The following is a 26,013-nucleotide window of genomic DNA, read 5'->3' as shown; positions in this document are numbered from 1 at the left end:
GTTACTACTTCAAATGCCAGTGTCTTTAAGGTTTAACCTGGATCATCCTGACAGGTACATGAGCAGCAGTATTTTTGTGTGTCCCCCCCTCTTGTGCCTCACTGGTACTGCTAAATCTAGGAACTTTAACCAACTCAAGCATTAAAGCCTAATTTCATCTATTGCAGATGATGGAATTAGCAATGCAGTGCCTACACTATGTGGAAACTGTGCCTGAAAAAATGTCGGAGATATTTTTTGACAGATTATAGCTTAAAAGAACTCCATGCAAACATATCCACAGTTTCTGATGAAGTATCAGCTCATGTAACAGAACAATAAGATATCTAATCTAATCTTATAGACTATCCTAAGCAAAGTGTATCCAAAGTGTATCAATCCTAAACGGCCATATTGTGTTTCCACAAGTCTTGAAACGTTCTGGCCAATCTTGGTATCATTTTGGCTACTGTTGCTCACATTTCACCAGCGACTCTATGTCTTCCTGCAGCAGGCACTTTGTATTAAAACACAAACAGGTGTATTTTCTGTTTTCTCACATCCTGGCTTTTCCTTTTTAGAGTAATTCATTAATTTTTGTATTAACATGCCTTTCTGTAAAGACGACAGCCAGGATCACAGTCTCTGTACTTCAAAAGACACAAACAACAACTTAGCGCCTTTGGTGTAACATTCAGCAACAGAAAACAGAACTGCGTCTGTTGCTGTCATTGTATTTTTGTATCAAGGGGTATTCTGTTTGTTCATTTTTATAGAGTTCATGAGCCAGTGAGTGTGGGCTGAGCTGTGTGCATGTGTACGCCTAGCCCTTTTTGCTGCTGGATATCAGTGGAGTCAAGTATTTACATTTGGTGTCATCTTTTGGAGGTGTTTGCACACAGGCTCCCCGTGTCATTCATTGCGGCTGCCAGGTTGGGTAATCAGATCTTGTTTATTGCATCACGCCTGTTTCAACATATCAGGATAATGATAAACAGAGAAATGGGAGTAGTTTAGGATGGAGTCCAAGAGTTTCTGCAAGTATTAGCAGAGGGTAACGTGAGCCACACTGTTATTGACAATGCCAGCGGAGAGGCAGAGGGACAAGGACAAACTGAGAGTTAGCGAAATGAGGGCCCGGACCTGCTGCTTTACACGGCTCAGTTTCACCTTTCTGCGCGTTCTTCTTCGCAGCTGCCTGACAAATCACGATCATTAAAAAGCCGAGCCAAAAGGCTGAGTTCACAATTTGGAACTGATATTGTTGCATAAAATTACAAGCTATTCCAAATGCTCTTCATTGGCATCCTCGTTTGCTTTCCTTACACTCACTTCGACCTTGGCTCCGGACCGTAAAGGTATTTGATTTACATTGACACTTTTGCTGTGATCCACATTAGAGATGTGTGGAGTGCACTCATGTGTTGTACAGAACGTCCACATATAATCATTAAAGTATGCAAGATGCACATTGAGAGAGGTGGAGATAGATCCTGCTGAGTGATTATGACGCAGTGTCCTCGATTCCTTTAATGTTGTTGAAAATTTTGGTATGTGGGCGAATGTGTGCTCTCTCACTCTGACTCTCAGATATGCTTTAAATGGGTTACTGTACTAAGGCGATAATCCTTGTGTGTATGTGTGTGTGTGTCTTTTTGCATGTTCTGTGTGGCACAAGCATGTATGCATTTTTGTCTGTGTGCACACCAAGTCCTTCTTTTGCATGTGATAGAGTGTGTGTAGGCAATTGGTTGCGTGCCATGCGTAAAATATATATATAAATAATGCACCATCCATCTGCAATTTTAATAGCACTCCTCACTGACACTGTGCATTTGAGTCACAGTGAGAAACACAGGCATTTGGTATTTTAATAGTTTTACATTCTTGTCTTAAGTATTATCCCGTACTTACACTCACAGGAGCTTACACATGCCAACCTCATTTCATACAATGTCTGCGCCTTTAAAAGAGTGATAGGGAGTCAGAAATAGGGGAAGCAGAGAGTGCAGGAAACAGAGACAGATGAGCGAGGGAGAATCATGGAGAGACAGTGAGGGAAAAGGAAACAGAAGGGGGGAGATGGGAGCAGTCTAAAAATAAACCTTCAGAAATGCTTTTTTAAATCTGCAGTGATGCAAAGTATTCATTCGAACAAACCCTCCTGCATTGTGACCGCAGCAGCCTTGCACATGACTTAATGGTTTCATTATAGTACAACACGTGCATCTGTCAATTTCCAGCAAATGATATACTTTATGGATTTGTAATATTAATTTATCATGCGCCTCGTTGTGGTGGAATAAAATAAGTGAACCAGAAGAAAATGTCTGCAGCACACAGCCCCGTTCAGAGGTTCAGTGACAGTTGTGATTTGAGATCGCGGCTCAGCTCACCTTTTCCTACCTTCCTCCTGCTCCAGGCCCAGAGAGCCTTCTGATTTGTGTTGCATAGCCATCTGTTTAGACTAATTAACTAATTAACTAATTAATGAACTCTGGGGAAAGGCCCACCATCGTGGGCTCTGAGAGTGAGAACATTTTTCACCGCAGGAAGAGAGATGAAACGCTTCTTCTGGAAACATTTCTCTTCCCAATTTCAGCTCTTTACTTGCAAGTAAGCAAGTAACCTATTTAGGAGTAAATTCCACCATGTTTAATATCATCTTGTTCACAGCATAAAAATGTTGTATGTATGTGATTTAAAGTTGCTTGAAAACATGGTAAATTTGATGTAAATTCCCTGAAAATTGTGTTTTATGTGTGCTGCCTCAAAAAAACATTCAAGTTTTTTATATACTCATCATATATCATATACTTATGTCAATTTGAGATAAGTTTAACATATTGCTTGGGCTGTCACAATAGCAGAAATGTAGGCGTCTCTAGTAGTACTTGTAGAATTACACAGATTCTGAATACGCTAGTTTGATACCAAAGTTAAAAAAAAAAATCCTATGTACTTAAACACAAGCTTCTATATAACAAAATTGTTTTAAATTCTTGACACAGTGGCGTCAGACCATTTTTTAAAATGTTAGCAATATATTTTTTTGGCAGAAGACAGACTGAAAAGTTAGAGCAGGTGCTGAGTTGGTACGAGGTATGCATTAGCTTAAACTACAAGCTAGTTACATTAGCTTCTTTAATGTTTGCTATTTTAAAGTTACAGTTCATTAGCTTATTGATGTTTTGTATCAGAAAAGGTTGCTTGTTAAAGATTTAATTGGTAACACGTACAAATGGACACTGAACTGAACACTAGTGCTCAAAGAGAGATATCTGAAACCACTTACAGTACCACAGTAGTATAGCATCAAATCAGTCATTTTACAATTTAAGCTAGCAAGTCTTTACTAATGTTTTTATCTCTTGCGTTTTTGAATTGCATGTGTATTAAATACAAAAAAAATTCTAATTAACTCCCAAATGGTTGATTCTGTTCATCCGGACATAGCATTTTCAGTGGGAGAAACACTGTCACCCATCTGACTGACTTCTTCGGTCTCAGCTGACTGCAGGTTTCCCCAACTTTATAAATAGTACATTTGCACAATGACTGAAGCTAGCCCACTGAATGAATAAAATAGGTTGTGAGGTCAGTTCCTTGATCATTAGTAAGCAAATTATCATTACCATTGATAACAGTATAATTAACTGTTTAAAATGCTCTACTAATCTTACCCAGAAATGAAAAGAATGTCCTTACTTTGTATTTATAATTAAAAAATGCAGAGAAAAGCCTTCATAATGTCTTCAACTGTATTATGCTTAGTTGAGTTGTTCATTAATTAGAGACTGGTAGGTAAAAATGACGTATCTAAAAATGATGTGCTCATGTACTCTGTTTGTGACACTGTATTTTATCATTCTATCTTTTATTTAATATGTTTTATTTTAAAATCTTGTGCATTGAAACATTTTTAGTAAAAGTCAAGTCAAACAGTGTCAGTGCATCCATAAATAGTGCTTAGCTCAGTCAGCCTTCGGAATCACTTTACATTGTGTTGCCTGTTGTTCTCAAACACATCCTTTTAAATATGACATAAACAGTATTTTTAGCCAGTGCTGTCAATTAACTTCAGCCTGCTGCCTTCTCACCACTCAGCTCCTCTCTAAATACAAATAAAACACACCTCCCACTCTTTGCATCTAGACAAAGTCTTCTCACAACCCTCATTTTCTTTTTTCTTTTTGCCTGGTGATGATGCATTCACTGTAATAACAGAATCAAAAACTAACATTATCTGTTTGTGAGTAGATTCAGCTATAAAATCCTCTATCTACACTCTACAAATTAAATATTTCTAAATATTTCACATTTCGTGTTATTTTTGTTCCTTGCAAAAGCAAATGGTAAATGGCCTGTATTTATATAGCGCTTTTACTAGTCCCTAAGGACCCCAAAGCGCTTTACATATCCAGTCATCCACGCATTCACACACTGGTGATGGCAAGCTACATTGTAGCCACAGCCACCCTGGGGCGCACTGACAGAGGCGAGGCTGCCGGACACTGGCGCCACCGGGCCCTCTGACCACCACCAGTAGGTCTTGCCCAAGGACACAACGACCGAGACTGTCCAAGCTAGGGCTCGAACCGGCAACCTTCCGATTACAAGGCGAACTCCCAACTCTTGAGCCACAATTGCCTCACTTGCAAAAGTGTGTTTAATGCTTTGCGGACATCATTTATAATGTGTATTATAACGTGCATGAGGCTCTTGACACATGGATCAGTAGCCAGAGACAGTTTTCAGTGAACCCTAAGGACTTATAGGCATATTGACTGAAACTGACACCAATCTGTGTCGCAGGCTGGTAGCCAAATACACAGCTGCACCAATCAAATAACAGAAGGATCATTTATGCAGCTCCCCTTACTTGATGCTCTACAACCTACATGCCACACATAAGGGACCTTAAATTGTCCAGGCCTCAAGTGTACCTAAATTTCAGTCGATTATGACTGATTGTGATGTTGTAACCATCCAAAGTAGACTAACTATGAGCTACAACACTGTAAAACAATGGCATGTTCTCCTGTAAAAACCACAGGTCTGTATGACATCAAGCTTGTTTTTTTTTTTTACGGAACTAATCTACCCAGAATCCAGCTACATCTCTGATTGCTGCAAACATAGTGAATGTGAAACTTTAGAAGCCACAAGAGCGGTGTACCCTACACATATTACCAAATATATTCAAGTATATTATTTTACAGGACTACAATAATGAGAAACGATTAAATTCCAGAAGCTCAAATGTGGTTTTCTGTGTAATGTGGGATTTCAAAGCATCTGCAATGTATTTTGGGATGAGTATTTCTTTCACACGTATTACAATCACACAGTAATGATGTGTTTTTGCCCTTTTCTTTTTTTTCTTTTTTTTTTTTACATTTTATTTTACAATCAAATCAAATCTTTTTATGGTTATAATTCACTTCGTAGCTGATTGGCTTGGTTCAAGACATTTATACGTGTTTTTTTTTTTTTTGTTTGTTTTTTTTAAACGAGGACAAAATTCATTTACAGAACTGGAGCGCTTAAAAAAGTGGGCAGTCACTGTTGTGCGCTGCTTTCCAGTGTATGCAACTGAAATCTATTCCTCTGTTTGTATCCTGTAGATGTTTATGATATAACATCAGAGATATTCAAGCTGTGTCTTTGCTCACAGTTGTTCTGAATTTAAATCTGAGATTTCAAGACTGTGCGTCTCTCCTCCCTTGGAGGAATTCAACAAGTAAGAAAGGAGGAACATTTTCTGGCAGTGAAAGACATTATTCACACAATTTTTTCTTTTCAGGGTGATTTACACATTTCAGATAAAACTTTGCTCCAGTGTCTATTATCAGTATTAACTCGTGATTTCAGGATAGAATTAACTGTAAAACTAACTGAGATATTTTTAATACTTGCAAAATGTAAAAAAGGTTCATTTATTTAAATAATTTAAATGCCCCTTTACATGACAGATAGATCTCGGTTGATGGCAAGATTTTTCATTCAGCTTGATGAATCTGTCCCCGTTTTGTGCCATAATTGGTGTTAGCATTCATTTGTGTCATCTACTCAGTGCTAAAGCCTTAATCTGACTGTTACCTAATAGTGGAGGCAGTGATTAAAGTGAAATATCCACATTTAAATACCATTATGCGTAAGTAAATGTAAAATTACATAAATGTTTGCCAATCACTTGGGCACCTGAACTGCCATATTAAGAGGCTGAGTGGATACATGTAACAAGTATGATTAATGACACCATATCATTAATTAAAATAGCTTCATGTCTGAAATATTAGCCCTGTGATTAAAATTGCGTCCCCTACTGCAGACGAGGCTCTGTTTCAAGACTCTTAATTCATTTAATTTGACTTGATTTTTTATTCAGGCAGGCTGCAGTTTTCATGAGCAATAAGGCATTTCTGAAACAGAACTTTGAAAAGCTTTGAAAAGTCTTGAGAGGCAACATGATGTTTGAACCGCTGCTTTTCAAATTTGCATGGCAGCCTGGTGTTATTGCACGGCACGGTGCCATTTGAGTGGACAGTTGTGAGGAAAAATTGAACGAGATAAGTAAGGTAATAAATACAATGACATCAGAGGCCTATGGGCGGTGTACTGAACTAACATTAGTTCAGTGGAAGTGGAGCCCAATTGCGTTATAATTTCATTTCTGGGTATACTTGACATACAGAATGATGCATAATTGAAACGGACCTGCCAGCTAGTCTTCAAATCAAACCCTTGGTGCCGACAAGGAGATTTAACAGATTTGTGTAACCAAAAAAAAAGAAGAAAAAAAAAAAGATAATCCAGCAAGAATGTGCAAGAGGTGAACTACAATAGCATCTCTCTGAGTTAAAGAATTTTCTATTGTGATTTTCTCCTGTCATATTAATCTACTGTTACATACACACATAGCAGATAATCCCCGACTCCGGTGCACAGTATTGAGTGATCCAATCCACTCTATTCTGCTCATCTAAACAGAGTCTTCAGTGTGCAAGAGACATTCACCATCTGCTAAGGGTTTTTTTCCCCGCTCCTTTTTTTGTATAATAATGCCTCTACCTGTGCTTCATTAATTTTGTGACTCACATATACAGAGACAAGAACGCTTTGTTTCCTCTTTTCAATCACCTTTCCTGTGTGTATAAAATAAAATCAACATCTTTCCTCTGAATGTAGACATCTCTGATCATCTCCTGCGTGACGTCACAATGAAATTATATAATTCGTCCTTCACTGTATTCCTCTCTACTGTCTGTCAGTTAACATCTGACAGTAGCTTTGGGCAATATTTGATTTAATACCTGTTTCATGTCTTTCTTTCTTTTTTTTCCCTTTTTTAATCCTTCACCCTCAACTCCACCCCCCTCCCTCTCCTATTGTTCTGTCTTCTCTGTTCACAGAAATATGTTCAGTGACCTACTACAGTTATTCCGTTCAGTCCTGTAAATTGCTCTGCAGATGTTCCTATCTCTGTAAAGCGATAATATGGCTGAGCATAGTTTTAGGGCTAAAATGTGTGAATGACTTTTACAAATATGGGTGACAACAGAGGATGTTCTGAATGGTGCAGTTCACTAAGAGAGAATTAGAGTAAAGACACAACATACCAATAACAATCTCTGTGTTGGTCTTTTTTTTTTTTTGTATCTTGTCCCAAAATGAATAAAAGTCCAGCTAATGCAAATATTTCATCCTATTGTAGACGCAATACGATATCTATTGGGAATAATAGCTTTTATAATGACTCTCCTCATTGGCATACATTAGAGAAAGAGTAGATGCATTATGGAAAGAGCTTTTGGTAACAATCCCAGAGGTATTGGAAGCTCCAGTTATTATCATACAGTTTGTTTTTAAATTTCCCTCCATGGTTTCCTCACTCCTCCTCTGTTTCTCTTTCATCCATTCACTTCACTGTCTTCAACCTGTATCTTTAGAGGTTGATGACTCTCCTCACAGTTCCTTGGCTGCTACCTCAAGCAAGTGTTGAATATGCATGAGTTCAGCCTCATAAACTGCTGTTCTCAGCACTAAAGTCAGTAGGAAACCCAACTCAGCAGATGGGAGGGGTGTGGGTGGTGGATCAGAAGGAAAACTTACTGAAAGAGAAAGAAAGGAGAGGAGGGAACTTGTTTGACTTATCTTCAATGGTGGAAGATAAATTCCCTCCCTTCATGTCGGCCTTTCAAAGAGAGCGGCACTAGAGCTAGCATGCTAGCACATACTGTGAAGTTGCCTGCATGTACATGCACTGACTTTGGAGTTCACGTGCATTTGCATGCTGCTGTTTGCGTACTTGAATATGGAAGTGCTTGAATGTGGGTATCCGAGTGCCTTCGTGAGTGCCTGTCCATTTCATTTTGCCTGAAGTCCTAGACAGTTGCCAGGCAACTGTGGCAGGCAGCTCAGCACTTGGCTGGGCAGGAGACACTTCCACGTGCACATGGTTTTGATAAGCGGCACAGGTCAGTGGTAATATGTTACCAGGTCAGAGCCACATAAGGCTAAGAACCAGTCAATTGCTGGGATGATGCAAGGATAATACAATTACATAGTAACATGTGATATCTTGATTAGTGGGGTTAATCCTTTCAAAGTAATATTTCTGCTACAGCACTGAGACATGATTTCTGTTTTTTAATAATCCATCCAACACTAAACACTGCACTATAGAGACAGGCAGCAGCTGTGGTTTCTTATAAATTTGGTAATCCAATTATCTCTATATTACAGTTTAATCATACTTTTTTTCTTTTCAAAATCATTATCACATTACAGCCATTTCATAACAAACATTATTGCCTGCTCAAGACAAGGTCACTCTTTGAGGTTGCATATTCTTTGCTTACTTTGCTGATTGCAGTGTTTTCTTTGAATGTGAAATATCCTGTCACAGCATTTGAGGATTAAATTCCAAAATAAAAATGAATGAAAAAACTTTTTAATTAATGCTCATTACAAGTCAAATGTTGACTTTAAGTTAACGTAGATTTTTACTTTTTTTAAGCTATGATAAAGTGACACATCAGCTGTCATCGTGGCTGGAATTTGCACTTTTTGTCCAAGGCAAACAGTCATATTGAAAGAAAACCCCCAAAAGTCAGCAAAATAACTCTGCACTCTGTAATGTGAATCACAATTAAGCCGGGTTAACCCAACACGACACTCCAGGCTTCAAGTGCTTGTTGACTGTAGTGTAAGTACAGTGAAGAGTGTGGAATGAGAGTTGTGTTGTGTCACACTGACTGTAGTAGAAAGGTCAATTTGGCAGGTTATCATCACCACTGTCATCATGGCTGCTGTTACCTTCATCAGCATCGCCATCACTTTCATTAATAATCATCAACAATAAAACTTAATTTGCTATTTAACACACTTGAAAATGTGCTTTGTCTGTTCCTACCATCTGTCCCTTTGTACTGAGCTATACCACCTTTTTTTTTTTACAAACTGCCCTTTAACTCAGTTTCTTATACAGTGTGTTTCTTTTGTCCGCACGAGAAAACATCTAGAATGGGAATTTAGTTCACAAAACAATACTGCTTCAGGAGAAAGTATTATAACACAGTTTATGTAAACACACTGTGGCTGTGACCTTGTATATAGTTGCATACGCAAGGTTATGCTGTGCATTGCCCTGCGACGGTAAACATTTATTCAGCCACTATGCACGTTTAGGTGACATACTGTACAAACAATCTAGGATCCATGTGCAGCAGGGAGGTGGAAAACATGCCAATGCAATGTCATGAAACCAAAAATGGTTATTTTCAGTGTTCAGTTGCTGGAAACCAGAAAAATAATTGTTGTTTTGGGTGTGACAGTCACCAGTGGCTTATCCAAAGCAATTCACGGTTTACTACATTTCACCTTTGACAGTCGTCTGTCGGTTTTTGGCAAGATAATTTGAAACTTGATGCTGGAAGCACCGCATCACAGACCAAACAATGTTTGGCCTGGAATTAGTAATAAATCTGGAGCTCTGTCCTAAATCAGAGCAAAAGCCAGGAAGCAACAATATGTAATAACAGCTTTTTCTGCGCAAGCTATGGTGCGCAGATGCCCAGATTCTGGTTACATATTTGTGCCATTAGTTGTTCGTAACATCTGTGAAAAGATTTTTTTCTCAAAAATAGGCCAGATAGACTGTTGTCTTCTATTAAAGATGACTGGAGTGACATTGCACATCAGACTGCTTACTGAAACACTGATCACAGAGAACGATGTTTGTACTGTTCCCCTGGAAAAAAAAACCATAGCAACAAGGTTCATTGTCTTAACTTGAAAGGTGCACATATTCCTCTAATTCCAGTGCAAAGTCCAGGATTGTGGCCAGTATTTTGCTCTGGTCACTTTGTACAGTTTAAAACCGCTAAAAAGGGTTTTACATGTAGCCCAGAAGTTCCCAGTCATCTTGATTTGTGTTCAGCCTCCTGGTACATTTTGATGACGTTGCTCAGAAACCTATTTGAGACTTGGCTGCATTATGTAAAGTAGCATGTGGTCATAAACTAGTCATCTTTATTGAACTATATATGGACTGTCTCAGAGTGTAAAGCAAGCGCCAATCTGGAAAGCCAACCAGCGGATGGGGTTATTTAGATCTGATGGTTGCTTTCGTATAATCCAGCAGGTGAAGTCACAAATTATTGTCGGATAGAAGCAGAGAGCTCCATTTTCCTTAAAGATTTCCTGTGGATGTGTGAATACTTGAATGCTTAAGATAGCCACATTCAATGACTAGCTGTATGTGTAAGCAAAGTCATACCATTTTAAAACGTAAATCAAATGTCATACTTTCGTTTGGATGAAGCCAAGTGACCCAAAAACTCTGGGAACACATTTTAGTTCATTTAGACTACCCTTTAGTATTATGCTAGCCTTCATTTTTCTCTCAGTCAAATTTAGGGATGACAAACTCATTTTACATTGTGGGAAACACGGAGCCCACTTTAATCTTAAGCGGGCCAGACCAGTAAAGCCGCCCTTTCTGTCAGTGGAAAGAACTTTAATCTTTAGATATCCTAATATAAGAAAAATAAGTTATTTTTTACAGTTTTTCTACAGAAATGAAGAGAAATGCTGCTCTGTTTAGTGAAAGACATCCAGTCCAGGGAGCTGGGTTGGAGTCTTTGCTGGGTGGATTTTGGCCCCTGGGCCTTATGTTTCGAACCCCAGGTCTAACTAGAACAAAGCACCCTGGAACTTTTGAAAGCTTTTCCTTGACCTCTCCCTGACCTCTGACACTTTTGTCCCTTCCCAAGTGCTTGTGCCCCAACTGCCCTTGGGCCAATACCTTAAAGCTCTATTATTATTGTTATAACTCTTACTATAACTATTTGAATAGTGAATCTGGAAGGGATACACTGTCTTGTAGAAAAGGCTGTGTTGAGCTGGCTATGACCTAACAGAGGTACATACATTCTTAATGACAGAGAACATCTGACATATTAGAGGGTTGCCAAATTAGAAAGATTACTCTAAAAGTCTTTTTTAAAGCCTCCTCAGTCTTCACGTTCACATTTTAAGTTGCAAGTTTTGACAATTTGAGCCTTGCAATTGGAAATCGGAAAAGCCTAGAGCCATGAGAGCTTTACTGCCCCATTCATGCTCCGAGTCCAGCTAGTCCCTCTGAGTTCTTTCCTTGACAATTGATGTTAAAGTGGTGGACACTAAAGATCCCGCCTCCAGATGATTGACCTGCTCGTTTTGATTAGTTTAGCCGGGCAAGGCTTTGCTTTGATGTGGCAGGCCTGGTTTTCAAAGACTGGTGTTTTAATTCTTGAATGAACAGTCCTGGCTTGAAAATGGGTTATTATCATTCTAATATATCAAAGCCAACACATTTGCCACATTGCAAGTATTGTAAAACTTGTTACCGGTTAAACATTACATCTTATTGGCTGGTTTTACCTCGTCTTATGTTAGAAAGGCAGCACAGGGTTCAGAACGCCAAAAATGATATCTGCAAAATAGGCATAATGTATATTAAAATAAAATAACAGTATTCCCTTGATATATTTGATGTATTACAATCCACTTCGAAATGTACGCACTCTGATCCGCTTCATATTTTGCCCAGTAAATGTCCCACATTCAGATATAAACCATCAATGCAAAGCATCTCACACATGTTTATGCATCATATTGTGATTTTGTAGTGATGGTGGCATTCTCCTGTGGTAGGACTCAGGGCATGCAGTGGAATAATTATCTTATTCTTGTTTTATAGTACTGCTGTTATGTCTGCTTGCGTAGGCGCTTGCCTTCAGACTGCCTACAGAGTGAGGGGTTTTCAACCTTTGCAAACATGGTGTCGTGCAAGCCTCCAAAAGCTCAACGCCTCATAGATCAGCTGTACGTAGATGAGATGCTGAGTGGTTGACAAGTGGACTGGAGCAGGGAAGGGAGTTCACCAGTAATCGGACAAGCTTAAAGCAAAACATCTTTAACAACAAGTTAAAAATACAACAGAGCACAGATGATGGCTGCAGTGGACACTTTTCATTGTTTTTTAACACTCAGTTTCACTTCAGCTCTTCATATGTTATGACTTTGCTCTTCTCCTGACATGTTTGAACAGCACAAGTAAGAGTAGCCCACAGGCTGGTTTTACCACAAACTTTGGACACTGTTTCCATTTGGCAGCAGATGCTCACTGCAGGTAGACGGGCTGTCCATAGCTCCCTACGGTCTACTAAGGCACTGCCAACAGGGAACCATGTTCAGCCCATTAAGCTGTCATTGGCTTTGTTTACAGACTCTAAGTTAACACAGTGCATATGGGCAGGTGGTGATGCTGTACCAGGCTCAGTGTGGATAGGTCAGTGTATTCACACTGAGTATATAATACAGTAGGTATCATAACAGTGCAGTCTGCATGCATCATGAAGTCTTAGCAAAGTGGCTTTTAAGTGTTATTAAAAAAGTTATAACATTGCAATAACAGGATTTTCTTTTAACACTAATAAGTTAGCAAGCTGGCTTCCAGACTCAGCCTGAACTGAGATCCATGTTTCAGTGATAACAGTCACTGACACAGAGTGACCAGTGGCACCAAATAACTACATTATCCTACAGGGTAATTTACTGTTTGCTAACAGTGTTGTGGAGAAAACAGTCAGAACAGAGAGCGACCACATTAGCATGACGAGATAGCTGAGCATCTTTGTTTGCCGCAGGTTACCGACTTGCACGGTCAGCCATTTTTTGTCCTTTTTTCCCCTAAAAATTCACTCCAAATTAGCCCCACTTTACATAATTGAGATCAAAACAGCCTTGTGCCTTATATGACCCTTAGATCTAAGCCATAATAAAACTCTGTCTCCATAAATCTTGCCCCCCGGTATTAGTTATAGGCAACAATCCGGTCGTTAAGTGATGACGTGACGAATCCTACTTCCAGGCCTAAAGTAGTCTGTGTTTAATATGGCTTTTGTGTTGTTAACATGTTTAATGTTTTGTATTTTCTTCTATTTAATCTCAAAAAGCTCCTAAAACAGTCAGTGATCACTGTTGACCTCCCTCGGCTTTTATTACCGCTAATCATTTATTTAAGCTCAGTTTTTAAAACCTTAGGATGTAACTACAGCCCAGCCCATGCAGCAGTATATGAATGACTAACCTCGTATTGTGGATGGATTATCTCAGTTGTTCTCCTGGCTGAAGTTTGGTCCTTTTACAGCATCCTGCCATGCGATTACATTTGTTCCTGACCACCGAGAACACTCACGTTAACTTTTATCGAGTGGAAAAAAAGTTAGCTTGTTTATATTATGCTAACATAGCTGTGTCGCTAGCGGTCACGTAGCACATCATTAAACGTCACTGCTGTTTAGTTTTCTGTCTTCATTTATGTTGGAAGTGATAACAGAGCTGTACGTTTTAATTTGTTTCCAAAACCCCGCAGTCAGGACATGCTATATTGTATTTAGATAGAAGCTAGCGAGCTAACTTCCTGCTAACTTCTAACTCCGTTAAATGTCATAAATTCCGTTTTCATGGATGCCTGGATGTTAAACTCAATTGTTACACCTGGTAGAGCAGAACGCTGATCATTTTATTAAAGATGAAAGACTTTAGACAGTTTTTCAACTCTCAGTAATGCCATAGTGATCGTTTGATATATGGACCTGCAGCGGAGTTTAGGCCCAGACACGGCTAGTGACGTCAGACTTAACAGATCCGAGGAAATTGTATTTATTCATAGGAAGCGCCTGAGTAAATACTGCTAAGCAGAGCTGGCTAAATCAAAGTCGGGTGAACATGCTTGAACACGATTTTCTTTTTCAGTATATCTTCCACCTCTACAGCCACGGCTCTGAGAAGTGTGCAGTTAACTGAAATCATTTTTAGTTGTTTCACGGGTATTGAAGTCATCCAAACAGTGGAAAATTTGAAATGCTACATTTGTTACGGAGTGAAGCTGCTTGAAACACATGTAAAGTACTTTAATTCACTCTCATAAGAACAGAGCTGTGTGTGTGTGTGTGTGTGTGTGTGTGTGTGTGTGTGTGTGTGTGTGTGTGTGTGTTTGGTGTTGTGGTGTGGGTGTGTGTGTATGCGTGTGTGTGTGTATGTTTGTGTGTGGCATTTTGTTCAGTTTATTTTATCTTGTTGTGGGTGTGCACCAACTGTGTAAATGTGTGTCCTAGAAGTAGGTGAAACATGCCTTCTGTTGCTCTCCTCCTCTCTCTGTTGACAAGTTCTCTTAACTGTGTTGTATTTTCAGCGTGGGTATTAAAAATGAGTAATTTGGCAAGCTTTCTGTGTGAAATCTCCACAGACTTGAAGTGAGTTGGAGGCTTAGAAGTTCCTGACAATGACAGGATGCCATCTTCTGTTTGTGTGGGACACGGAAAAAGATATACACATATCCCATCTCTTTAAATCGGGCCCTGATCCTTCATTTGGGAAAATCTATGTTTTTTCATACTTTTCCTGTCTGTATTTGTTCTGATTTGCCCTGCAGGGTTTCTGTGCACCGGGGATCAGTCTGCTAAGGGGAACTATGGCTTGTTGGACCAGATCCAAGCCTTGCGTTGGCTCAATGAAAACATCGGCCACTTTGGAGGAGACCCAGAGAGAATCACAATCTTTGGCTCTGGAGCTGGTGCCGCCTGTGTGAACCTTCTCATCCTCTCCCACCACTCCGAGGGTAAGGTTCTTTTCCTGTCCTTGACCGATTAGTAGTCACATACTCCACTCAAAGGGGATTAATATTTCAGGACAGTGTGTGGGTAATGTATTTCTTTACAGAGCATGTTGGTGCTTTTCAGTGAAAAGCCTAAAGCAGATAAAAATGCACTGCAGTATTATTCCCACGAAGAAAGGGATTCAGAGATGAGTCACTTACAGTTTGGGGCACTATGGTATTATTTCAATAAGCAGGACAAAACTCCAAAGATCAAGTAATTTGAAAGAAAACAAGGTTGTGAGTTCTGGAGTTGACAAATGGTTTTAGACAGTAGGTTTTTACTCTAAAACCATTACTCCCCTTGGGACAAAAACCCTTTAATAATTCCAAATAACATCATTCCACATGAAACTACAGTCACTGAAAAAGCACTGAGATGAATGAGTGCGTCTTCTCATCACTTTTCTGTCAAATTGGGCTTTTAAATGTTACAGAGTTACATATAGTGTTGTGAATCTAAACTTTTACTATGTGTTATAGGTGCATAAACTAGCCCGAACATAGCCCATTGATAGGTGGTTGCTAGGAAGCATGGTCATAAGCATGGCCTAAGATGCACCTGTGTGCAAGCTTTGTGTAATAAATGTGTACTTTATTATTTAATGTGCTTTTAATGTTATATAAGGCTTAAGACATCCAGCATTTTATTTTATATGTTGCTGTAATTTCTTTAATTCATCTTCAGAAATAGTTCTCCAGGCTTCTTGAAGGACATTTAAAGCTCTTCTTTGGCTCTTGGCTGCATTTTGCTCCATTCTCTGTCAAGATCGTCCAACACTGCTTTAATAATGTTGAGGTCCAGGATCTGGGGAGGCCAATCCATGACTGATAGTGTTCCACGTGGTGTTTTTCTATTATCCAGGGTTAGCTGTTTGGGATCATTTTCATATTGAAAATTAAAGCCAGTACCATGCAGTACACACTTTCTGAAGGATGGTGGATCAAAATCTGATTCTATCACTTTTGACAAGCCCCCCAACACAAGTGTCTAGATGCAGCCCCAAACCATGAAAATGATTTGAGCCTGAAACTTGAAATTTAGATTCATCATTCTGTGGGACCTGTAACCATCCACATAACAGGTTCTGGATTAGGCACTAGCATCTGCACCTCATTAGTAGAAAAGGACCGTTTAGTTCTTGAATGGCGGATCTCTAAATTCTCGCCAGATGTTCTGTCATTAATACTCTCTATGATTTTGGTCTGTGGAGCTGAGAAGTCAAATAGCGTTTCATTACTTACCAAGAATTCAGATTATGATATTACTAAACTGTTAACCTTCACGCAGAGAGACTAATCTTGGACGGATTAAACAAATAAAAATACTGCATGTACTGTAGGAAGCAGATTCTCGGTTGATGCAAGGGATTGAGTCAGGAAAAAAGTCAGGAGGTCATTTGCTAAGTTTTTAAGGTTCCTATAATACCAGCTCATATTGCATGGATACTTTGATAGTCCAGGTTTCCAGGTTGAACACTGAGGCTCACAGACTTTATATACTTTTTCCACTGAAAACACATATATTACATCAACACTGATCACACTTTCCTTTATGTGCTTTGTGCATTGCTGAGAATTTCTTCTGTAGAACGTGACTGTAGGTCAGTGTTATGGCAGGTTTAATAGTGGGTGCAATATCAGAAAAACACAACTGGTTGTTTTGCATAGATTAGCCCAACTCCATTTTGAAAGCAGGCTGAAGCAACGCAAAGTCAAGAAAAAGTTGGAGGCTGAACAGTTTTTAAAGGTACAGTGTGTGCGTGTCTGCATGTGTGTGCGTATGCCGAGGAGAGATGAGATGAGGCGCTGGAGTTGCAGCTGAGAGGCTTCTTAATTGATTTCACAGGGAGAGGAGCGGGGGCGGGGCACACGCAGAATATGGGGGGGCTTAATTATTAATGACAGAATCTGCAGATAAAACAGAGGGACAGCAAGCCACTTTACATAACAGTGCAGCGGTGCAACAGTGCGAGCAGTTTTCTTTCTCTTTCTGTCCTTTTCGCTTTATCCAACAAGCCGTGCGCAGATTTGCCGCCATTTTTCTTGCTGCTGTCTCTCTTTGCATGTAAATGAAACACTTCATGTTTTTTACTCTGGTCTTCATAAAGATTTTCTCCAGCTAAGAAGTGCAGCAGGATATCTACTTCATCTTGCCCCTGTAATACTCTACAATTGCTCCTCCTCTAACATATGCATTATTTAACGTGCTCTCACTGTAAGGCCTTGAAGGCACCATCAGCTGCTAGCAAGAGTGTGTCGGGGGGGGGGGCAGCTAAGCTGATGGAGAATAAGTGTTTGTATGTTTTAATACATCTGGTGTATATGACTGTGTTTTTGTATAGGGCTGTTCCAGAGGGCCATTGCTCAGAGTGGCTCAGCCATCTCCAGTTGGTCGGTGAACTACCGACCGCAGATTTATACTAAGATCCTGGCCAAGAAGGTTGGCTGCACCACTGGGGACAATGCAGAGTTGGTGGACTGTCTGCGTAGGAAGAGTTTCAGGGAGCTGGTGGACCAAGACATCCAGCCTGCCCGATACCACATCGCCTTTGGTCCTGTGGTAGATGGGGACGTGGTACCTGATGACCCTGAGATCCTCATGCAGCAGGTCGGCTTTGAATTCTTCAATTACCGTACACTGTGTGATACTGTGAGAGACAGAATATCAAAAAGTATTTGATCTGCTGCGCCAGACAGAATTCTGGCTCCCACAGTTTGACTTTGATTTTTCAATTTCATTTTTCTCCATTATAATGAAAATCACATAAAATCAGAAATTCAAACCTACAAATTCAGCAGAGGATGAAATAATTATTTAACCTATACTATATGAATACATTCCTGACAAGCATTACTGCTCCATTCTGTTTTGTATGTCATGCTTTGTGTGTGTTTGTCGTGACACCAGGGCGAGTTCCTCAACTACGACATACTGCTGGGTGTCAACCAGGGAGAGGGCCTGAAGTTTGTGGATGACAGTGAAGGAGAAGATGGAATATCAGCTGCCTCATTTGACTATACTATCTCCAACTTTGTGGACAATCTGTATGGATACCCCGATGGTCAGATCCTATCCCTATTTTTCTAGACTATTACGATGTGTTTCTTTCTAAATATTGTCAACAGCACTAAGCATTTATAAAAATGACATCGATTTGCTTGTGAATAGCGACTACAGTCCTTCGTAAGCCAGGCTGGTCAACAGTATTCACAGTAAATTATGTTTCAGAATCTTCCTGTGGCAAAAAACATGTTTTGACCAAAAAATCTAAAAGATTTCAGCCTTACATGCTTCCACATAATGTCGCAGACAAACATGGACTCTATCATGGCATAAATGCTCATATTAACTTCTGTTTTTTCCAAGGTAAAGATATCCTCAGGGAAACCATAAAGTTCATGTACACAGACTGGGCTGACAGAGACAACAGCGACATGCGCAGGAAGACCCTCCTGGCTCTGTTCACAGACCATCAGTGGGTGGCCCCAGCTGTCGCCACTGCCAAACTCCACGCTGAGTTCCAGTCACCCGTCTACTTCTATACCTTCCACCACCACTGTCAGACCGAGGCGAGGCCAGACTGGGCAGATGCTGCCCATGGAGATGAGATCCCCTATGTGTTTGGGATTCCCATGGTGGGGGCCACTGACTTGTTTCCTTGTAACTTCTCCAAGAATGACGTAATGCTCAGTGCTGTTGTGATGACATATTGGACCAACTTTGCCAAGTCAGGGTCAGTATAACACTTAATTTCAAGTGAATTATGAATTGTGTATAAAGTATTGATTACATTTGTCATATATAACACAATGACTAACTCAGTCAGACTTTTAAAAGACAAGCCCAGTGATATTTCTGGGGATTTTACAGATGAAACATTTTTGTGTATAAAGCTTTATGGATCAGTCCTCTGTGTTGAGATTCTGAAAGACACACAGCATACAAGAGTTTCAGTAAACACTAACATAGAACATGACATTTCTAAAACTGCCGTCCTGGAATTTTCACACACAGCCATCTCTAGAAACTCACAGAAATTCACCTTAAAAGAGTTTGGAGGAGAATTGGTGTTGTCACAAAACCTATAGTGACACAGAGGAATCCCCCACAGTGGAAGAGACTGGGTTTCCATTTCTGTGAGCCATGAACAGAAATCTAAAGCAACAGAGGCCACAAGATCATCAAAACCCGAAAATTGGAAACTGATCGTTGCTTTCTCTAAATGATAGGTTCAGAAGTTGAGGACACTTGAGGACAGCATTAATCCATAGACCCTGCCTTGTGTCAACAGTCCAGCCTGCTGGTGGTTCAGTGGTGCAGGGAATGTTTTTTGGCACACCATAAGAATTAATTATGAATTAATTATGGTTTGAATGCCACATCCTGCCTGAGTATTGTTGCAGACCATGTGAAACACTATGTCATAATCACACCCACTGGAGGGGAAAACACTTGGCCCCACATTGCGTTGCTGAGCTCTGAAATGCTGCAAATGCTCTTAATTGGTTAAAAGCATCATATTTTGCTGTATGTGGGGAGGGCACTGGTTAGTACCGTTGTCACATAACAAGAAGGACAAGGAGTTACTGTCACAATAAAAAATCAATAGAGAGCCCATGTAGCCACAGTTTACCATCTTTTAATTGCTATTTCCAGCATTATGGTAAGACTGTTTCACATGCAAATGTTAGCTAAGGCAAATCAGACTCATTGTTATAAACATGGCAGTGAGTTTAGGGGACTTCACTGCAAGAAATTGATTATGCAGTCAGAATGTGAGTAAGGACTAAAATCTCAAAGGAATGTTTTCAAAAATCATGGAAGTCATAATACCAGGGTTGTGAGGTGCTGAGGGTAGTTTTTGGGGTCTGGTAATCAATGCTTTGTTCACTGCTCTTGCAAACTGTGGCAGCCCAGTGGTTAGCATTGTTGGCTCACAGCAAAAAAGGTTCTAGTATGTAGTCTCTTGGTCCTGTATGTGCTACAGCTTCCTCCTACTCTCCAAAGACATGCATGATAGGTTTTGTGGTGATTCTAAACTGGCCATGAATGTGAGGTAGATAGAATGCTTGAAGTATATACAAAACAGCACCATAAAGTGCTCAGAGCGATCACTAGATCACCATATAAATGCCAGTCTGCTGCTGTTACCACAGGCACCACCCCCCCAAAAACATTATGCATTAATGCCCCAAAAGAATACCATCTACAATCACGACTTCACCTCTCCAAAAGGAAGATGTCAAAACAAGTTTTCTACAGAACATCATGTTATCCAACTTTTTCTGCCTGTGTGCCTATTTTGGAATCCCTAAGCTCCTGCACTGATTCAGAGAGATGCCTGTAGAGGCCAAGTTCCTTGCTGACTTGTGCCTCCATCCCAGCTAAAATGGCAGGTTATAAACTTTAGGAGGTACATGACAACACAAAAGCACAAGGATGACAACAACAAGCATAAACCACCTGCAGTAAAGCACTTGAAGGTTATAGAGCGCCTAGTAATTTGCTATTCTTTGCTCTTTTACCCTCTTTTTACCCTCATCAGTTCCTTTGTTTTGGTTGACTGACTTTATCAAAGCAAATATAAGGTTAGGTTTATAGCCTAATAATTGTGTCTTGTGTCTTACAGAGACCCTAACCTACCAGTTCCTCAGGACACCACGTTCATCCACACTAAGCCTAACCGATTTGAGGAGGTCATCTGGACCAAGTTCAGCTCCAAGGACAAGCAGTACTTGCATATTGGCCTGAAGCCCCGTGTCAGAGATAACTACCGCGCTAACAAGGTGGCTTTTTGGCTGGAGCTGGTACCGCACCTCCACAGCCTTCACGAGGAAATCATTAACTCCATCACCACCCGTCTGCCACCTGGAGGCACCAGCCGCTGGAAGGCCCCTCATCCTGGCACTCGCTCAACACGGCACCCTGTGGTCTCTACCTACCCGCCGGATCCTGACCCTGACAGTTCAGAGAGGCCCCGCTATCCTCCCTTCCCCAGCGAGACGAGGGACTACTCCACCGAGCTGAGCGTAACGGTAGCTGTCGGCGCCTCGCTTCTTTTCTTGAACGTGCTGGCCTTTGCCGCACTTTACTATAAGCGGGACAAGCGCCATGAACTCATGCAGAGACGCCACCGCCGACTTTCCCCGCAACGCGGCACGACAATGGGCATGGGTGTTGGCATGGGAGTCGTAGGGGCCCCACCGCACAACGACCTAGCGCTGAGTCAGGAGGAGGAGCTAATGTCACTGCAGATGAAACAGCAGAGGGTGGAGCTAGAGCATGGGACCCCCTTACCGTCCCGCGGTGTCCACGGCGACCTGGAACCGCTGCGGCCTCCCGTGTGCCCACCTGACTACACACTGGCCCTGCGGCGAGCGCCCGAAGATGTGCCACTGATGACAGCTAACACCATTACCATGATCCCCAGCACCATTAGCAGCATGCAGCCCCTTCACCCCTTCAACACTTATCCCCCTGTCCCAGCCCCGTCTACTACACCCGTCCCCAGCCACAGCAACAATGCTCTGCCACACCAACACTCCACCACCCGTGTATAGGACCAGGCACAAGCTCTGCTACCCCACTCTGGGCTTACAGAGATGCACCACACAAACTGCTCCATCCAAACTCCACCTTCTCTTCTTCTTTACTCTACTTTTCTCTTTTCTCATTAAGCCCTCAACTAAAGCTGCAGTTTGTAAGATACGAAGCAGTGAAATACCTCTAAACTGTAACCGTAACTCAAGGTGGGGGGGACGACTTGATTAAGAAAGGTCCTTTGCCAAAACACCGTCATACTAGATGCATACCGCTTTTCCCCGTCAACGCGCTTTCAACATCTGGTGCTTTGGAGAGCCACCAAACACGCAGCTTTAAGCTTGTAGCTCTCGCAGAGGGTTCTCAGGCTCATCAACAATCAGTCAGACATGTATTGTGGTAGCTCGGTTGTTTTGCGCATGTGTTGTTGTGTCAGTGTAAAAACTATGTTTAACGCCGAATGCAAATATTCATTTTCACTCATTTAGCAAAAAAGATAAAACAGTAGCGAGCAGCTTTGTTTGAGGCAACATATGTCCCGACAAGCTGCCTGTCATGAAGCGTTGATTCCCTGAAACTTACAAATTGCAGCTTTAAAGGCCCAATCTGGAAGTGAAATTTGGCACCCTGTGTTTAGCACTCTGTCCCAACAGCTGTCCCTCCATTGTGATTTTTGGGGATTATTGTTTAGCGTGAAATGTATTTGACGGGCCTAGAAGGAAAAGGGGTGGAATCCACTGGATAGAGAATCACGACTTTTTAATTTTAAAATGCGATTTTATTAATTAGACATATATTTACTGGTTTGTTTGTTTGAGTTTTTTCTTTTTTTCTTTGGTTGTGATGCTAGCTGAATAACATAAAGCATCCCATGGAGATTAAGTTGCCCACGCTTTAAAAAAAAAAACCAACCAAAAACAAAAGTGCATACTCACCACTGCTGCTTTCAAAACATTTCCAGATTGAGGCCTCAACTGTGGGGCGGTACAGGAAATTACTGAATCCCACTCACTTTGTGGGATGCAACCTGGAATCCAGGCTGCCCATTAGAAGTCGCTGCATTTCAGCCACACACACTCTAATCACATCCATTACATTATTTATCTTCATACCCACAATCTCTTTTGTCTCATTTAACCGCTTCTCTCGTTCTCGCTCTGCATCTGCCCTTGTAGCTCTTTTTATTAAAACCATCGACATAATCCATCTGCATTCCGTTCCTCTTTCTTGCAATCACTTCTAGACTCTCTTTTTCCTTTTGGAGTCTTTTATACAAAAACACAAGTGTAAATGATGTATTATTAATAAATTGTAAGGATATGAATGAAAAAAAAAGATATTCTGATATCTCGTTTTTACCAGCATTCTTGGTGCCAAGTACTGTGATAAAGTTCCTCTTTTACTGGCGTCCAGTGGACCGCCTGGAGAGGTCCACCCTGACTGTATCTTACAAAAGGAATTACCATAAAAAAAAAGTGCCAACCCCTTCATCTTTAGTTTTGAACCACACACTTTTTTTAAAACTTTTTTTTTTAATTCCACTCAATGTTGCACTGTGGCTGGTCTCTTCTTTAAAGGGAAATCAGATTCAATATATCCTCTTTTTCTTTTTCTTTTTTTTAAGGAGTTTTATTAACAACTTTACTGTGTGGGATATTTGTTGCATGTTTGGATTTTTTTTCTGGGTTTTTTTTTCTAGAAGTTAGCTTGTCATTTTGATGATTTGCCATTTATTTTATTTTGAAAATCTTTTCTTTTTTCTTTTTAATATCCCGTTTCAATATCAGCTGCACTTTGTGGTACTTCAGAAAGTATTAAAGTATTAAAAGATGAATACTGTGTAAAACTATGATTATAACAAAGAGAGTAAATATTTCCTCTTTATTTTTTTCATTCCCTAACACACCGAGGCTGTGCTGCAAAAACTACAGGAAAGACTGATGAAAGCCTTTTTAACCCCCACCCCCTTTTTTTCCCTTTTTTTTTTCTTTTGCTGTTTCTCTTTATCTTTTCCAATGTCGAGCTTGCACAGTCACTGTCTCTGAATCAACCTGAAGATAGCACTTTTTTTTAAAGTTAGGGAAAAAAAGAAATGACTACTTTACACAAAGAGTATAAATAAGGTCTTTGTCTGTGACTGGACATTAACCTCCCTCCTGCTTCAAAGTCTTTGAGGACTGCCCGACAGTTATCTTTTTTCCGTCTGCTCTTTTGTTGTCCCATGTTTCTGGCTTTTGCAAAAGGCAGGAGAAAGGATGAGATGTATTTATGGTCAAAAAAAAAAAAAAAGGTGAGAGAGCCTTGTATGCGCGTTTCACATCTTTCGCACAATCCAACACGGACACGGGTCACACTCTGGACAATGAGGAGGAGGGGGAAAAAAACAAAACAAAAAAAAACAAAGCAAACTAAACAGAAACGGTGACATTAGGACAAACGCTGGACAAACACAGTGCCGATGACGAAAATAGCGACAGTACGATCCGTCAGTGCGCAGAGGATACATTCTGAAAACCCAGTTTAACAGACATTACTCACACAACATAAACCGTGAACGCAAGGTGAGCAGGATCCCCCGTCCTCTTCCTCTCTTGTCCCCCTCCTTCCTTGTGATGTCCCGTCTGCTTAGGATAACCACACTCTGGAGCCAGACTGCCATCCCTCACGCTGGACTGGAGCAAGCTGCGAGGACAAAAGAACAACAACAACAACAAAAAAAGAACCCACCCAAAAAAAAAAACAAAAAAAGGAAAAAAAGAACCCAACAACACATAAAAACAAACTGTACATTTTTTTAAGTGTAAGCGAACAAAACTGGAATTTGTAAATATTATGTTTGTCGTTTGGTTTGACTGACTGGCCGGATCTTTTCTTTGTGACAACAGGTGCAAGTTTTGGTGACTTACATGGTTTTCAAATATGTTCGATTCTCCTTTGTTTCCTTGAACTCAAGGTCAGGTTCCAGTAGGTTGTATGGGCACAGCGTGGTTGAGGGCAGCATGAACATGAAAAAGGAATGTCTACGGCTCAGGTTCGCATCGATTGTGATAAAAATAGTCTTGCCTAAAATGTGACGTACAGGCCTGACACTATTCCATCAATCATGAAGGCAGCTTTTGAGTGAAATGAATCCCTTCATTGGTTTAAAAAGAAAAAGAAAAGCCAAAGAACAGCTGCGGAGAACACACGAAAAAGGAGGAAATTGAGAAGATTTGTGAAATGAGGCTTGGAAAAAACAACATGTTAGTTCTTTAAATATGCTCAAAAATAGAAAAAAAAAGATTTATTTTTTTTATTTTTCTTTGTGATGCTGTTGAATTTACTTGTTAGTGTCTCACATTGTCTCGGGCATTGTCATACAGTATAACCTGTAATTGGGAAGTTGTGAAATCCTTTGTATTCTTTTAGTCTAATTTCAAACTCTAGTAACCACGGTGGTTGTTTTGCTACCTTTTTGCAATCTTGTCTGCACATTGAATTTTGGGGATTATTGATCCAGCTGTTTGTTAGTGAGTTTAAGTTAGCCACAGCATAAGAAAATGTGTGTTTTTCTTTCCTTCTTTCTTTTTTCCTTCTTTTTTTGGAAACAAGGGATTTGGACGAGCCAACAGATAACGGAAGCACACTCACCAAGTTTACATGTTTACACTACAGTTTTGATGTTGGCTTAAGGTAAGGGGAGAAAGTATTACACCGATCCAAATATCTTCTTCTTCTTATATAAGATTTAATGCCAGAAAGGTAAAGTGAAGGCTTGCACCTGTTTGTCTGTTTCATTTGATTCAGTAAAACCTGCTTGAGGCTCAAGAGACTGTGAGAGAGCATAATGACCAGAAGGGGTTGAAAGAATTAAAGTTAATATTTCTATTTCAAATAGAGGCTATTACACACTGTATGTTGTGTATCTGAACTGGAAAACATTAAAAGACATTCTTAAACAAATGCTGTGCCATCGCTTTTATGACATGGCTGGGTTTGTACTGCTAAAAAGGTGTTTGTGGTTTGGCCACTGGGTGGCAGAGGAATTCTGCAGCATGTGAACACAACTTGGCTTCCTAGTATTTAAGTATCGCATTAGCAGGCAAATTCTAATTTACAGAAAGACAAAACATGGAGTCATTTTAGCCTTAGTGTATAAAAGATGTTAGTTACTCTGATGTGAAGTTTCCGAAGTCCATTTTGAAGTCTGGAGAGAAGCATGTCTGCTATTGTTTCCACTGTTGTAAAAATAATTGGATGTTGCAAGGACAGGCAGGTGTAACTGTAAATCTGCATTCTCATT

General features: G+C 40.4%; 1 protein-coding gene across 3 annotated transcripts in view; it reads left to right on the top strand.

Annotated features, from left to right (window-relative positions):
• nlgn2b (neuroligin 2b) overlaps window positions 1-25,669 on the top strand; it is a 77,591-nt gene extending 51,922 nt beyond the window's left edge. For 2 of the 3 annotated variants that reach the window (XM_042224821.1, XM_005931913.3), the window contains exons 5-9: window positions 14,966-15,151; window positions 17,533-17,798; window positions 18,099-18,252; window positions 18,558-18,924; window positions 20,821-25,669. In XM_042224821.1, coding sequence (XP_042080755.1) covers window positions 14,966-15,151; window positions 17,533-17,798; window positions 18,099-18,252; window positions 18,558-18,924; window positions 20,821-21,751 — 1,904 coding nt within the window. In that variant the 3' untranslated portion in view covers window positions 21,752-25,669. The remainder of the gene's footprint in view (window positions 1-14,965; window positions 15,152-17,532; window positions 17,799-18,098; window positions 18,253-18,557; window positions 18,925-20,820) is intronic. The other variant, XM_005931914.3, reaches the window with a different exon arrangement.
• The last annotated feature ends 344 nt before the right edge of the window (window positions 25,670-26,013 follow it).

This window comes from Haplochromis burtoni, unplaced genomic scaffold, assembly GCF_018398535.1.
Source record: "Haplochromis burtoni strain Fernald_Lab_line unplaced genomic scaffold, NCSU_Asbu1 Contig_152, whole genome shotgun sequence".
Classification (NCBI taxonomy): Eukaryota; Metazoa; Chordata; class Actinopteri; order Cichliformes; family Cichlidae; genus Haplochromis; species Haplochromis burtoni.
This window is presented reverse-complemented; position numbering and strand designations above follow the sequence as displayed.